Here is a 14,804-nt window from a genome sequence, read left to right as displayed (position 1 = left end):
GGTGGGGACCACAGACCACTTCTCAGTTCCTATGCTTCCTGGCTGATGTTTTGGTCACTTTTGAATGCTGGCGGTGCTTTCACTCTAGTGGTAGCATGAGACGGAGTCTACAACCCACACAAGTGGTTCAGGTAGTGCAGCTCATCCAGGATGGCACATCAATTCGAGATGTGGCAAGAAGGTTTGCTGTGTCTATCAGCGTAGTGTCCAGAGCATGGAGGCGCTACCAGGAGACAGGCCAGTACATCAGGAGACGTGGAGGAGGCCGTAGGAGGGCAACAACCCAGCAGCAGGACCGCTACCTACGCCTTTGTGCAAGTAGGAGCAGGAGGAACACTGCCAGGGCCCTGCAAAATGACCTCCAGCAGGCCACAAATGTGCATGTGTCTGCTCAAACGGTCAGAAACAGACTCCATGAGGGTGGTATGAGGGCCCGACGTCCACAGGTGGCGGTTGTGCTAACAGCCCAACACCGTGCAGGACGTTTGGCATTTGCTAGAGAACACCAAGATTGTCAAATTTGCCACTGGCGCCCTGTGCTCTTCACAGATGAAAGCAGGTTCACACTGAGCAGTGACAGAGTCTGGAGATGCCGTGGAGAACGTGCTGCTGCCTGCAACATCCTCCAGCATGACCGGTTTGGCGGTGGGTCAGTCATGGTGTGGGGTGGCATTTCTTTGTGGGGCCGCATGTGCTCCATGTGCTCGCCAGAGGTAGCCTGACTGCATTTAGGTACCGAGATGAGATCCTCAGACCCCTTGTGAGACCATATGCTGGTGCAGTTGGCCCTGGGTTCTTCCTAATGCAAGACATGTGGCTCATGTGGCTGGAGTGTGTGAGCAGTTCCTGCAAGAGGAAGGCATTGATGCTATGGACTGAACCGCCCATTCCCTAGACCTGAATCCAATTGAGCACATCTGGGACATCATGTCTCGCTCCATCCACCAACGTTTTACCACAGACTGTCCACGAGTTGGCAGATGCTTTGGTCCAGGTCTGGGAGGAGATCCCTCAGGAGACCATCCGCCACCTCATCAGGAGCATGCCCAGGCATTGTAGGGAGGTCATACAGGCACGTGGAGGCCACACACACTACTGAGCCTCATTTTGACTTGTTTTAAGGACATTACATCAAAGCTGGATCAGCCTGTAGTGTGGTTTTCCACTTTAATTTTGAATGTGACTCCAAATCCAGACCTCCATGGGTTGATAAATTTGATTTCCATTGATCATTTTGTGTGATTCTGTTGTCAGCACATTCAACTATGTAAAGAAAAAGTATTTAATAAGAATATTTAATTCATTCAGATCTAGGATGTGTTATTATAGTGTTCCCTTTATTTTTTTGAGCAGTGTATATATATTTTACAGCGTGATTTGACTGATTGACGGAGGTGCAATTTTCCCAACTCTCAGCCCCAGGTCTCCAGCCTTCCCAGATCCCCATCCCCTCTCTTCCCCGCACCCCCAAACTCACGTTCTTGAAGCCCCTGTAGAGAACTTGTAGTTCCTTCTTGTTGAACTTGGTCTGCTCCTGTAGTTTGTCCAGCCCCTCTGGTCGATGGCACACAGTGGACAACTCAAAGTCATCCTCTACGCTGTCTGTGGGACAGAGAGGACTGTTAGATATACAGTGCCTTGCGAAAGTATTCGGCCCCCTTGAACTTTGCGACCTTTTGCCACATTTCAGACTTCAAACATAAAGATATAAAACTGTATTTTTTGTGAAGAATCAACAAGTGGGACACAATCATGAAGTGGAACGACATTTATTGGATATTTCAAACTTTTTTAACAAATCAAAAACTGAAAAATTGGGCGTGCAAAATTATTCAGCCCCTTTACTTTTAGTGCAGCAAACTCAGTCCAGAAGTTCAGTGAGGATCTCTGAATGATCCAATGTTGACCTAAATGACTAATGATGATAAATACAATCCACCTGTGTGTAATCAAGTCTCCGTATAAATGCACCTGCACTGTGATAGTCTCAGAGGTCCGTTAGAAGCGCAGAGAGCATCATGAAGAACAAGGAACACACTTGTTGTTGATTCTTCACAAAAAAATACAGTTTTATATCTTTATGTTTGAAGCCTGAAATGTGGCAAAAGGTCGCAAAGTTCAAGGGGGCCGAATACTTTCGCAAGGCACTGTACCTATAGGTCAGTGGAGGCTGGTGGGAGGAGCTATAAGAGGGCAGGTTTATGGTATTGGCTGGAGTGGAATCAGTGGAACGGAGTCAAATGTGGTTTCAATACGTTTCACATCGTTCCATTAATTCCATTCCAGCCATTACAACGAGCCGTACAGTTATTGCTCCTCCCACCAGCATCCACTGCTATAGGCTACTCCTACAGGTGCCAGCCTGGCACACCTTTTAATTGGTACTAGTAATTATAAATGGTAAAAACACAGCCAACTAAATCAATGTTAATTATGAACTGTTGAAATATCATTACATTCATGTTAGCAGATATTAGCTTTACTAAAACATACCGTTAGATGATAAATCTCTACATTTACATTGTATTGCAATTCCCCAAAACTGAAGTGCACAAAGAAAGACAGGTTGTCGTCAAGTCGTCAATAGAAAACAAAAACATATCAACATCACACTGTGAGATTCCTGAATGTATATGGAGAAGTTCATTTAGTAACCCGATGTGCTCATTGATGATAACTTTCAGTGAAAGTAGTGGTAAACCATCGAAACATCAGTGAAATGACAAAAAGCCCTCAGATCTTCAGGCAATATGATAATATGGTCCTCACACTCCATCTCTCCCTCCCCACCCATCTATCTCCACTCATCCCTCTCTTCCAACCTTATTACACACACAGTCAGCTGAAGACAATCATGCCTCACTCCTCCTCATCTCTTATCCCAAGATGCAAAGCAGGGCTGACTGTCTGTCCGCATCTCACTTCTCACCTTTAGACATACATCAGTCACTCACCATACCAGACAAATATACTGTAAAATACCTCCAGAACACACAGTTCAATAATACTGAGATATATCCAGATATATTGTATACAGTGTGTGTGTGTGAGAGAGAGAGAGAGAGAGAGAGAGAGAAAGAGAAGGTGTGTGTGTGTGTGTATGTGTATGTGTCTGTGTCTAAGCATGCACATGTGTGTGTGCCGTGTGTGTGCCGTGTGTGTGTGTGTGTGCCATGTGTGTGTGTTTGTGTGTGCGCGTGCGTGCGTGCGTGTGTGTGTGCGTGCGAGTGTGTGTGTGTGTGTGTAAGAGTAAGATTGCGTGTGTGTGCATTTGCGGGCCCATGTGTGTATGTGTGTGTAGGGAGAGTGAAGAGTGAAGAGTCACTTGCATTGACTGACTGAGGCGGCAACAGAAGGCGTGCAGCAGGGCAGCAGCTTGAGGAATCTCTGCTTTATAGTCTTTTTACTTTTGATGGTGGGAGTGTTACCTGTAATCACCAACCATAGCAGAGGTTAGACATAGAGCACACATAGACACACAAAGAAAGAAAAACTCACAGACGCAGGCCTGACATGCACACCCACAACCATGCACACACACACACACACACACACACACACACACACACACACACACACACACACACACACACACACACACACACACACACACACACACACACACACACACACACACACACACACACGCGCACGCACGCACACACACGTGTGCACACATGCACAAAAGCACGCGCACACACACACACGCGCACACACACGCACACACGCACACACAGCATAAGCAACATGCAACTCATTAAAGCATGCACAGCAGTCTCCCATAGTAAGGGCAACGGTTCGGTTTGCTGACCTGGCTTTTCTAGGACGGGCGTGTGCGTCCATTTCAGCTGATAGCTTACATCACCATACACAGACCTCTACGGGTGAGTCATTGGCAAACACAAAGAAATAATTAACACTCAGTATGAAGCCATAATTATCTTCAGTCTGAATGGACTACAGGAAACTGAGGGAAGTCAATGGCAAACAGAGAAAGGCAAAAGGGTTCTTATGAGTTAAAAATCCACATTTACGTGACCTTTTCAAAGATTTATAGGAATCAATGCAACGCAATTTCTAGGCAATTCCTAGACTACCAGTACAATAGTTTTTGATAGACATAATGCCTCCTAGAGAAAAGCCATATGGTTAGCCTGTTGAGCTCAAGCCCAACTCTCTACTCCAGGCGTTTTCAAAGTCTGAGACAGTGGCCTCCCTTCAGGGAACATCAAGACAATAATTTCCATTATATACATGTATATATATTACATTTTGTTTTAAATTATATAGTTGCAATGAAACTGTTAGAAAACAACCCTTATTTAATATTTTTTTGGGACACAACTTAATGAACATGCAACATACTTTAAATCAATAAAAGTGCTTTTAAAATATACAGTTAATTCAGTCTAAAAACGTTTTGTTGTTGTTTATTTCACAAAGTATGTCATTGCCCTTTTAAAACGCTGTTGCCCCTTTAAGAGCTCTGAGACCAATTCTGGTTGGATGCATTTTTTTAGCGATGCCATGCAAGCAATTTTAGGAATTGGGAAATAAATGTGGTAGCACTGGAAAGCTGGAATACCCCTCATTTTAAATGGAGCCACCAAACTGCTTTAAAAGGTGTGTTTTCCCCGCGATTGTAACTAGAAACAGGTCTAATATTTATTCATTATTAGAGAACCGAATGCAGTTATGCTGAATCCCAAACAAGTCCCTTCCCCTCGGCCCTACATTTGCACGTTCACTCGCACCCCCGCCATATGTGCGTGTCCAAAAGCTGAGGGCGTGAAAATGATCAAGGGTGTAGGGACTAATTAGAACCTCCAATAGCCTATTCGACCAAGCCAGCAAGGCTGCAGGCTCCAGAGAAAAGTGGTATCCCAACATGCACGGCAAAATGTTTGGAGTTTGTGCAATTTCATACAGAAGAATGGAGAGGTGGGCGTAATTCTATGACGTGTGTTTGTTTGTGTCTGATTTTGAGGTTTGACACATAAAACAAATGAAATAACCCCCAAAATAAATGTTTAACTGTTAATGAGGTTAATATCTTGTGTAATTTAAATGTGGAACATCAATTACAACATTCACAGGTTGGGTAGGCTACTTTCTTAATGTAATCCATTACAGTAACTAGTAACCCCCTGGTGAGGCGCGCCTCACACTTTGAAAACATCTGTGTTAGATCAACATTCAGCAGGACCTTGATCAAACGACTCAAACCCAACCAGTACTCACATTTGAACAGATCAGAATGCAATCACTAGAACTCATGCATCAGAACTCGTCCACCAGAACTCCAAAGTCATCCATCAGAACTCCAGATCTCATCCTTCAGAAGTCATCCAACAGAATTCATTCATCAGAACTCATTCATCAGAACTCATCCACCAGAAATCAGCTCATGTTACTCACTACTCACCCTCAACCCACCACACAAACAGCACAAGTACAACCCAAGTTGGAACCAAGAATAATCACAGTGAATTTCGAAGACACACTCAGTAAGAATCAGACCTGGTACTGTCAGAGCGAAGTCATACTGTATCCCTGTGTGTTCTAAAGGTTAAGGCAGAGAGAAGAAGAGAGCACCTGCATCTCCGAAGTAACAGCAACTTCACTACTTCTAGTAGTTTTCCAGAAGTCGGAGGGATGAAGGCCATGATACAGACCAGTATTGTATGACCTGTAACTATACCAATACATTAACACACCTCTGAATGAACACACGCATGCGCACACACACACACAGGTTGACACAATCCCTATTATGTACTAAGGACAAGCTGTTGATCTGCTGACCGTGTCACTCCCTTTCTTCCCCATAAGCTTTCTGTCCCACCCCCTACAGGTATGCTGCCAAAATAGGCAGTACGAGGTTAGAGATTGGAGCAAAATGTACTGACACACACCCACCCACACACACACACACAGAGTAGCCTTGGGAGACGGGATGGAGTGTGTGTGTGTTTGATCTGGCCCACGCAGGGACATCAAAACCATTATGGCCACCAGGGCTGAGTCAATCACAGACTGCTCTATCCCTAGCCAAAATGCATGCACTCACACACACGCACGCACACACACACAGGGTGACATTATTCCCTACATAATTGTTTTTTTTATCAAATGTTTTTTTGAGGGGAGATCAGCTTTAACGTTGCAGATAGATTGAAGCTTCCATCAACGTAATTGTCTGCATCATTTCCAATCCCCCATATATAAAATATATATATACATGTATATACACTGTACATACTGTACCAGTCAAACGTTTGGACACACCTAATGCTCATTTAATGTTTTATCTTTATTTTAACATGTTGTTTTTTTACATTGTAGAATAATAGTAAAGACATCAAAACTATAACACATATGGAATCATGTAGTAACCAAACTTTTTTATTTTATATTTGAGATTCTTTAAATTCACTACCCTTTTCCTTGATGACAGCTTTGCACACGCTTGGCATTCTCTCAACCAGCTTCATGAGGTAGTCACCTGGAATGCATTTCAATTAACAGGTGTGCCATGTTAAAAGTGAATTTGTGGAATTTACAGTATACTGAAGATAGTCTTTTACCAAATAGAACTAAGCCCATATTATGGCAAGAACAGCCCAAATAAGCAAAGAGAACCGACAGTCCATCATTACTTTAAGACACAAAGGTCAGTCAATCTGAAAAATTTCAAGAACTTTGAAAGTTTCTTCAAGTGCACTAGCAAAACCATCAAGCGTTATGATGAAACTGGCTCTCATGAGGACCGCCACAGGAAAGGAAGACACTGAGTTACCTCTGCTGCAGAGGATAAGTTCATTAGAGTTAACTGCATCTCAGATTGCAGCCCAAATAAATGCTTCACAGAGCTCAATTAACAGACACATCTCAACATCAATTGTTCAGAGGAGACTGTGTGAATCGGGCCCTCATGGTCCAATTGCTTTGATCTCTGTAAGGCAGGGTTATGGGCCAGGTTCAGCACTGTCACATGAAACGGGGTTGGAACCAACAGCTGCTCCACTGTGATGTCATTGGACTCCGATACCTGGTATAAGAGATTGTTCCTCATGGAAAATGGGGAAAGGTGAGTACATTAGCAGGATTTACAGGTACACCATCTATTACCTTGACATTCTGTCTGGCGTTCTGTCGTGTGGGGTTTTCTATCTGAGCAGTACCAAACCTTCCCCTATACTGTGTTAACTCAGGAGGAAAAATCTGATGGGCATAAGAATTTCCAGGCCCCTCGGCCTGTGCTTCTTGTTCCTCCTCTTCCACCATTTATGGCCCATTTATCCCCACTGGGTTTCCTGCCTCTTCGTCGTGTCCTTCCCCTTCTTCTTCCAGGAGAACTCTAGTGTCGGCTACAGGAGTCGGGCAGGTAAGTACCAATTTGTTAACTTTCCTTTCATAGGTCAGATAGTTCTTTGGTAGCGGTTTTCTTTTCTTTTCACTGGAAAATGTAAATATCGCCTGGCATGCCCTATTATCTGGCACCGCCATCTCCTTCGTCCTGTAGTCCTTTCCACAATTCTTGAAAATATGGACAGTCGTGACCTAGTAGCACGGGATATGGTAGGTTCTCAATCAATCCTAGGTTAACTCTGAACTGCACTCTGGTGGTGTTAATCTCTACATCTGAGTTTGGGTAGGTTTTGGTGTCCCCGTGAACACAGGTGATGTCCCTGGTTGGAGAGGCAGTCCTCTGCGGCTGGGCTAATAGTGATGGCCTGATGAGGGAGATCATGCTCCCGAAGTCTAGAAGAGCATCTACTTCTTTCCCTTGGACCTGTACCCAACTGAGGTGTGGTGGGTGGCGGTGGGCTTGGACATGGGCTGAAATGACATGGCAGTGGTGTAGATTGGAAAAGTCAGACAGCATAGGTTCCTCCTTCTTGGGACAGTGCCACGTGATGCGTCCTATTTCGCCACAGCGGTAGCACTCCCAGGTGTCGGTATCAACCCCTCTATTCCTCACCTTTGCTTCAGGTTGGAAACCCTGGTCCTGGCACCCACATTCCCCAACCGTTCTTTGGATTCTTCCTTTCCAAACATTTCTGTCCAGACGACTGGGTTTGAGCAGTTTGTCTCAACATCAACATTTGGTGTCATTTTCTGCAGATATCGACTGGCCACAATGGTCTGTTGAGCAATGTTCACCGCAATGATTTCAGCAGTTAACTTTTGTATGTCCATATTAACCTGCAGTTGACACTTCATTTGTTCCTCCAATAAGAGGCGTTTCGTTTCCGCTTGGCTTTTTGTTGCATGTTATTGGAAGTGGCTAATTGCTTCAACAGATCTTCCATGGTTGTCTCTCCTTAAAACAACCCTCCACCCACAATTATTTTTATGGCTGCGTGTGTGTATACTCACAGCCTGCTCACATTCTCCATCAATGTGGCGGTTTCGGCGCCAAGATCTTTGTAAGACAGGGTTTACGCATACAAACACACACCGCCAGTCCAAGTAAAAGGTTTAACCAGTTATTATTATCAGGTTTTGGCAGCGTTCCTGATATACCAAACTCAAAACAAACAGAGTAAACACTTCGTCCTCCAATCTTGGTCTTTGGGGGTAAAATCCTTGTTTAAAATCATCAGTCCCCATCTTCCGGTAAACCTCCTTCTCCACTGTACGCTCTGTCTCCCCAATTACCTATTACTCCTTTATCTACCGGGGTCAAAGAAAAGACAAAGGAAGGAAATCCAGGGCGCGGTTAAGTAGAGGCCCTGATTGGTTTCACCTGTCTACAGTTTGCCTTTGATTACAACTGGAGACAGGTGTGGTTGTTCTGCTGCAGTCTAGAAGGTTCCCCATGAGCTGTCCATGGTCCTACCTCTGGGGAATACTTCTCATTGCTTTCCGTGGTCCTGGCAGCCAGAAAACAAAGAAACCTTTCAGGCACATACCGTCCATCCACACACCACACAACCCCTGAAACCGCTACAATACGTGCACATACATATGAAATAAATATACATAAACGCAGCAAAAAAAAAAGTAACAAGTTTATTTTCAGCAAACTTAACATGTGTAAATATTTGTATGAACATAACAAGATTCAACAACTGAGACATAAACTAAACATGTTCCACAGACATGACTAACAGAAATTGAATAATATGTCCCTGAACAAAGGGGGGGGGGAATGCAAGTTCCCAAACATTTCTGGGGCGGAATGGCCCAAGCCCTCACCCTCCGATCCAACAGGTCCCAGACCTGCTCAATGGGATTGAGATCTGGGCTCTTCGCTGGCCATGGCAGAACCCTGACATTCCTGTCTTGCAGGAAATCACACACAGAACAAACAGTATGGCTGGTGGCATTGTCATGCTGGAGGGTCATGTCAGGATGAGCCTGCAGGAAGGGTACCACATAAGGGAGGAGGATGTCTTCCCTGTAATGCACAGCGTTGAGATTGCCTGCAATGACGACAAGCTCAGTCCGATGATGCTGTGACACACTGCCCCAGACTATGATGGACCCTCCACCTCGATCGCGCTCCAGAGTACAGGCCTCGATGTAACGCTCATCCTTCGACTATAAATGTGAATCTGACCATCACCCCTGGTGAGACAAAACTGCGATTCGTCAGTGAAGAGCACTTTTTGCCAGTCCTGTCTGGTCCAGCGACGGTGGGTTTTCATCCATAGGTCGACCTTGTTGCCAATGATGACCTGCCTTACAACAGGCCTACAAGCCCTCAGTCCAGCCTCTCTCAGCCTATTGCATATATTCTGAGCACTGATGGAGGGATTTTGCGTTCCTGGTGTAACTCGGGCAGTTGTTGTTGCCATCCTGTACCTTTCCCGCAGGTGTGATATTCGATGTACCGATCCTGTGCAGGTGTTGTTACACGTGGTCTGCCACTGCGAGGACGATCAGCTGTCCGCCCTGTCTCCCTGCTCTGTCTTAGGAGTCTCACAGTACGGACATTGCAATTTATTGCCCTGTCCACATCTGCAGTCTTCATGCCTCCTTGCAGTATGCCTAAGGCACGTTCACGCAGATGAGCAGGGACCCTGGGCATCTTTCTTTTGGTGTCAGTAGAAAGAAAGTCAGTAGTCAGTAGAAAGGCCTCTTTAGTGTCCTAAGTTTTCATAATGGTGACCTTAAACACACACACCTTTTAAAAATATATTTTCCTTTATTATTTTCCACTAACCCTACCACCCCTCCCCTAATTGGAGTAAACGAATGAACAACAACACTTAGGCTTCTACTTCCAGCTTATACATACTATATACATGTTTTGGACACAATCTACTTAACTATGGTTATCTTTTGTTTGTTTTTACTCCTATCCTACTCCCATCTATTTCTGAAGACCATCCAGTTAGATTTCTATTTACCATATATTTTTAAGTGTGCTGGGATGGTTGTATCCCAGCACATATATATATATATATACACAGTGGGGAGAACAATTATTTGATACACTGCCGATTTTGCAGGTTTTACTACTTACAAAGCATGTAGAGGTCTGTAATTTGTTTAATCATAGGTACACTTCAACTGTGAGAGACTGAATCTAAAACAAAAATACAGAAAATCACATTGTATGATTTTTAAGTAATAATTCCTTTTTAAGGAATTCATTTTCCGCCTCTTCCATTTTTGAAGTAATGCTGCAATTAGTTGGTTGTCATTTTTGGTAGAGCAGACACTTCCTTATATTGTTAGCTGCATGTGTGGCATAACTCCACCAGTCCTATTTATGATATCATTTACAAAGACTATAACTTTATTTTTATAATGTTCTTTTTTTAATCAAATAGTATATTTGGGTTTAACCACATTATTTGTTGTATTATTCTTCTGTCTTTTCTGATGGATTAAACTAAAATTGCACCCAACTTTTAAAACAGCTTGTTTTAAAAATAGCAATGTTTTGGACATTATTTCATTTTCAATTAACCAAAAGTCACAAGTTTTAATCTGAATAAAGGGAAGATGGCCATTCTTGAACATGGGGATGAGACATTCTTACTAATCTGCTAAAGAACCAGTTCGGGTTTAAGTATAACATTTGTTTGACTGAGTCCTTCAGTTTTTTTCCTAACGAATTCATATTCCTTGCATAAATAGGACCATTTAATTTTGTCTGGCTTTGATTGTTGCTGATAATGGGCCTCTGTACGCCTATGTAGATATTCCATTAAAAAAATCAGCCGTTTCCAGCTACAATAGTCATTTACAACATTATCAATATTTACACTGGATTTCTGATCAATTTGATGTTATTTTAGTAGACAAAACAAATGTGCTTTTCTTTCAAAAACAAGGAGATTTCTAAGTTATCCCAAACTTTTGAACGGTAGTGTACATTCCAATTACAAGGACAAGCAATTGATGAAATTAGCCTTAACATCTCAAATTAACGAATGTCCGGAAAGCAATTGTTTTGTGTCGTTTCGGCTAGCTCTGCCTTGTGTTCCCTTGAGGGCACCTATACACAAACCATGTTTTGGAAAAACGTGTCTACTATTACTGTAATCCATGGCCAACTAACCATCTAGGAATCTGTCCATTAGTAATATAAACTATAGACAGCTCATTAGGCACAGAGAAGAGTGAGAGAGGAAAAATAGATGTAGACACAAGCTAGGTCATCCAATTGGTGACATATTGTCATGCAAATTTTCTAAAATCTGCATAAAAAAACACATTTTCCCACCAGAGATGTGTTTCCATCAGTCTGACTCGTGGCAGATAAAAGGCTGTGCGTGACGACGTAGTGCACATAAAAATAGTTTTTGCGAAAAGTTAAATGGGGTTTCATCGCATTTTCAACTCTACTGATTGTTTTCTCATAAAAAAATGTGGGTTATATAGTGAGTGTGCCCACTCTGAAATTGGAAAGTGCGCTCTGGCCAACAGCGCTATCTTTTCACACGTTTAGCTTATATATGAAGAGATTATTATTATTGACAAAAGAGCGAAATTATTTTTAGTTGTCAAACTTCAACCATTCATCGATTATTTTGTCTTATGACATAAGACCCACGATAGTTATTGGAAAGGAGCGTCAAACTCATCACCTTGCACTTTCACCACCCTGTGAAGTTCCTCATAATTTATTGAATCTGTAGCATAATAAACGGCATGCTTTCCTGACGAGTCATAGTGGGAGGACCACACAACATGTCGTTTACTTCAATATGATGATTAATATATCAATATTTGCACATAAAAGCATTTCCATCAATATTTCTCACGTAATTAATTTTCCAGGGACAAAAAGATCCCACCTTGTCTAGCGTATTTTGTTTAGTCGACATTTGGAAAGTGTACCGAAAAATGTACGCACACTCGATTTGACACCCAATGACCTGAATTACAGCCATTAAAGTCCACCATTTATCAGACAGATTAAGGATTGAGTCTTCTTGCCATACATAGACATCTCTCCCACACCCTAACCCTCTCCCTAACCTCAAGCCCCTCTGTACGCAGCCCATAACCTTGCCTCTTCTCCTACCCCTATCCCCATCCCTGTCCCTAACCCCCCCACCCTTCCTGTCCCTTAACTATATCTGTCCCCTGTTTCATACCCAGCCCTCAGCCCCCTGTATCTTACCTCCGGAGGAGAAATCGATGAGCCCCAGGAAGTGCATCAGTTTGAGGGAGCTACAGACCACCAGGAGTATCCCCACTGTCTGCAACCCCTCCATCTCCCACACCTCACGGAAAAACATCAACTGCATCTTGACACACTGTCCCAGAGATGGAGAGATCTCTCCTTTCCCTCTATCTTTCTCTCGTTCTCTCTGTCTATCCGTGTCAATCCAAGAGAGCCCCCCTTAGCTCAGAACCCCTCCGGTCCCCCAGTCGCATTTATATCACTCTGTCCACCTGTTCTTTCTCTCTTGTTCAGTCTCCCACTATCTGCCAGTAAAAAGTCATGGCACGTCCACTAAGGTCAGAAGTGACGACGATGTTGAGACAAACTCCCTCTATCCCCTCTCTCCTGTCTGTGGTAGGTAGTATTGACAGTATAGAGTTGACTGTCCGTAGTAGCTGCCCTGTCAAGAACAGCTCACAGGTGGTTGTTAGTCAAAGCCTTGATGCCTCAGAGGGCACAGAGAAGGTTCTCCGTAACTCAGCCGCCCTCCGATTGGACCTGTCAGCCAGCCTCGTCAACTATCATCAATCGTCCGTAAGTCCAGATAACAATTGTTAAAAGTTAGACGAACACTCCAACGCCATTAACCAGAGTCGAGAGGTGATTATAGTCCACTGTAGTTCTAAGGTATATCTAAGGTTTATTACTCTCACTCCTATTCGTCTACCTATAACCGTTTCTTTCTGTCATTCTGTTTGTTTCCCTTCCCTCCCTCTCTCCATCCCCTCCTGCTCAGTCCCTCCTAGTGTGTAATTGGGTAAGTGGCATGAGTTTGGATAGAGGTAAGAAAGAGCTAGGAGAGAAGGATGAAAGAAGGAGGAGAGCTGGGAGAAGGGGAGAGAGGGAGGACAGAAGAAGGAGGAGAGGGGAAGAGGGAGGAGAGAAGAGACAGGATAGCGGACTCGGGAGAGGAGAGGAGGGAAGGAAAGCAAAGAGATCACTTCAGAAATGTCGTGAGTCTGTGAGGAAAGGGGTGGAATGGGGGAGTGAGGAGAGAGACCGACATGCATTTGGGACTGGCGTGACGCTGGCAGCAGTGGGAAAACTCAAGGATGTGGCTCTCTTTACTATGGGTGCTTCCCTTTCACCTACACAAACACACATACACACTTGCAGGCCTGTATGTCCCAGTGAGCTGTAGTGTGTGTCATTGAGTGAAATCTGACTCCAGGTGTATCATGTCTTTGTGCCAGTAAGATGCCAGGCCTCAGGTTGTTTATCTTGGCACCTGATACACGGATGCAGTAATAACACCACAACACCCAACTAACCAAAAACTGTCACCAAAACAACAGTTAACCAGAATGACATACCAACCACAGTGTACCTTACCCAGCCAAACTAAGCAGAGACTGACAAACTAACCACAGTTAAACTAAACAGTCAAGAAAGAGTAAGTGGCCAAAACTACACCAAACTAAATCAAACCAAATCCAACCAACACCAAATGACTCAACTAACCAGGAAATCTATTGCTGTACGCTGAATCCTAAAAAAAAGGTGTCTGACTTTACAGCAGAAAGAGAAAGACATTATGTCACAACCGTTTAGATGCACGATATGGGACACTATCAACAAGTGGAAATACAATCTCAATGAGAGCGATGGAACTGGGGAGGAAGAGTAAAAATGTACAAGGGATAAGATGGAAAGTGGTTTGCGGGACAGGGGTGTGTGTGCGTGGGTGTGTGCATGCGCATTTGTGTGCGTGTGTGAGTGTTCTCAATGCATTTACAATAATAATAAGGGACCAGATGAAAAAAGGGGGAAATAGGGGGGGGAAACAGAGAGTTGAGAAAGGGGGCAGAAGAGTAAGGAGGACTGGTCTGCCAGCTCAGTGATTAATGCTCCACAGGCTGTATTGGAACTAAGCTCCTCAGCAACAGCACCTAGAGACCACTTAACACTCAGCCACACCAACGAGCAACTGAGGGCTCCAAGATTCAGTCCTTGCTAAATCAGATAACCTTGGCCAACACACACACACACACACACACACACACACACACACACACACACACACACACACACACACACATACACACACACACGCACACCTGCCACTCAACTGTCTGTTTCCCTTTGCATAACAGTTGAATGAAATGGCACTAATGTGCTGCTGATAGTTGTTTGTTTGTGATGTTTATCATGTCACTGTCAAGCCAAAATC

At 43.9% G+C, this 14,804-nt stretch overlaps 1 protein-coding gene across 1 annotated transcript in view; it reads right to left on the bottom strand.

Annotated features, from left to right (window-relative positions):
• The window catches only part of LOC139409778 (A-type potassium channel modulatory protein KCNIP2-like), a 201,986-nt gene that overhangs the window by 9,631 nt on the left and 177,551 nt on the right, over positions 1-14,804 (bottom strand). Inside the window, exons 2-3 of the mRNA XM_071155159.1 lie at positions 3,326-3,428; positions 1,478-1,598 (exon numbers count right to left, since the gene is read on the bottom strand). Of these exons, the coding sequence (XP_071011260.1) occupies positions 1,478-1,598; positions 3,326-3,428 (224 nt within the window). The remainder of the gene's footprint in view (positions 1-1,477; positions 1,599-3,325; positions 3,429-14,804) is intronic.

Source organism: Oncorhynchus clarkii, chromosome 1 (genome assembly GCF_045791955.1).
Source record: "Oncorhynchus clarkii lewisi isolate Uvic-CL-2024 chromosome 1, UVic_Ocla_1.0, whole genome shotgun sequence".
Classification (NCBI taxonomy): Eukaryota; Metazoa; Chordata; class Actinopteri; order Salmoniformes; family Salmonidae; genus Oncorhynchus; species Oncorhynchus clarkii.
The sequence above is the reverse complement of the archived record's forward strand: the minus strand, read 5'-3'. Positions and strand labels throughout refer to the sequence as shown.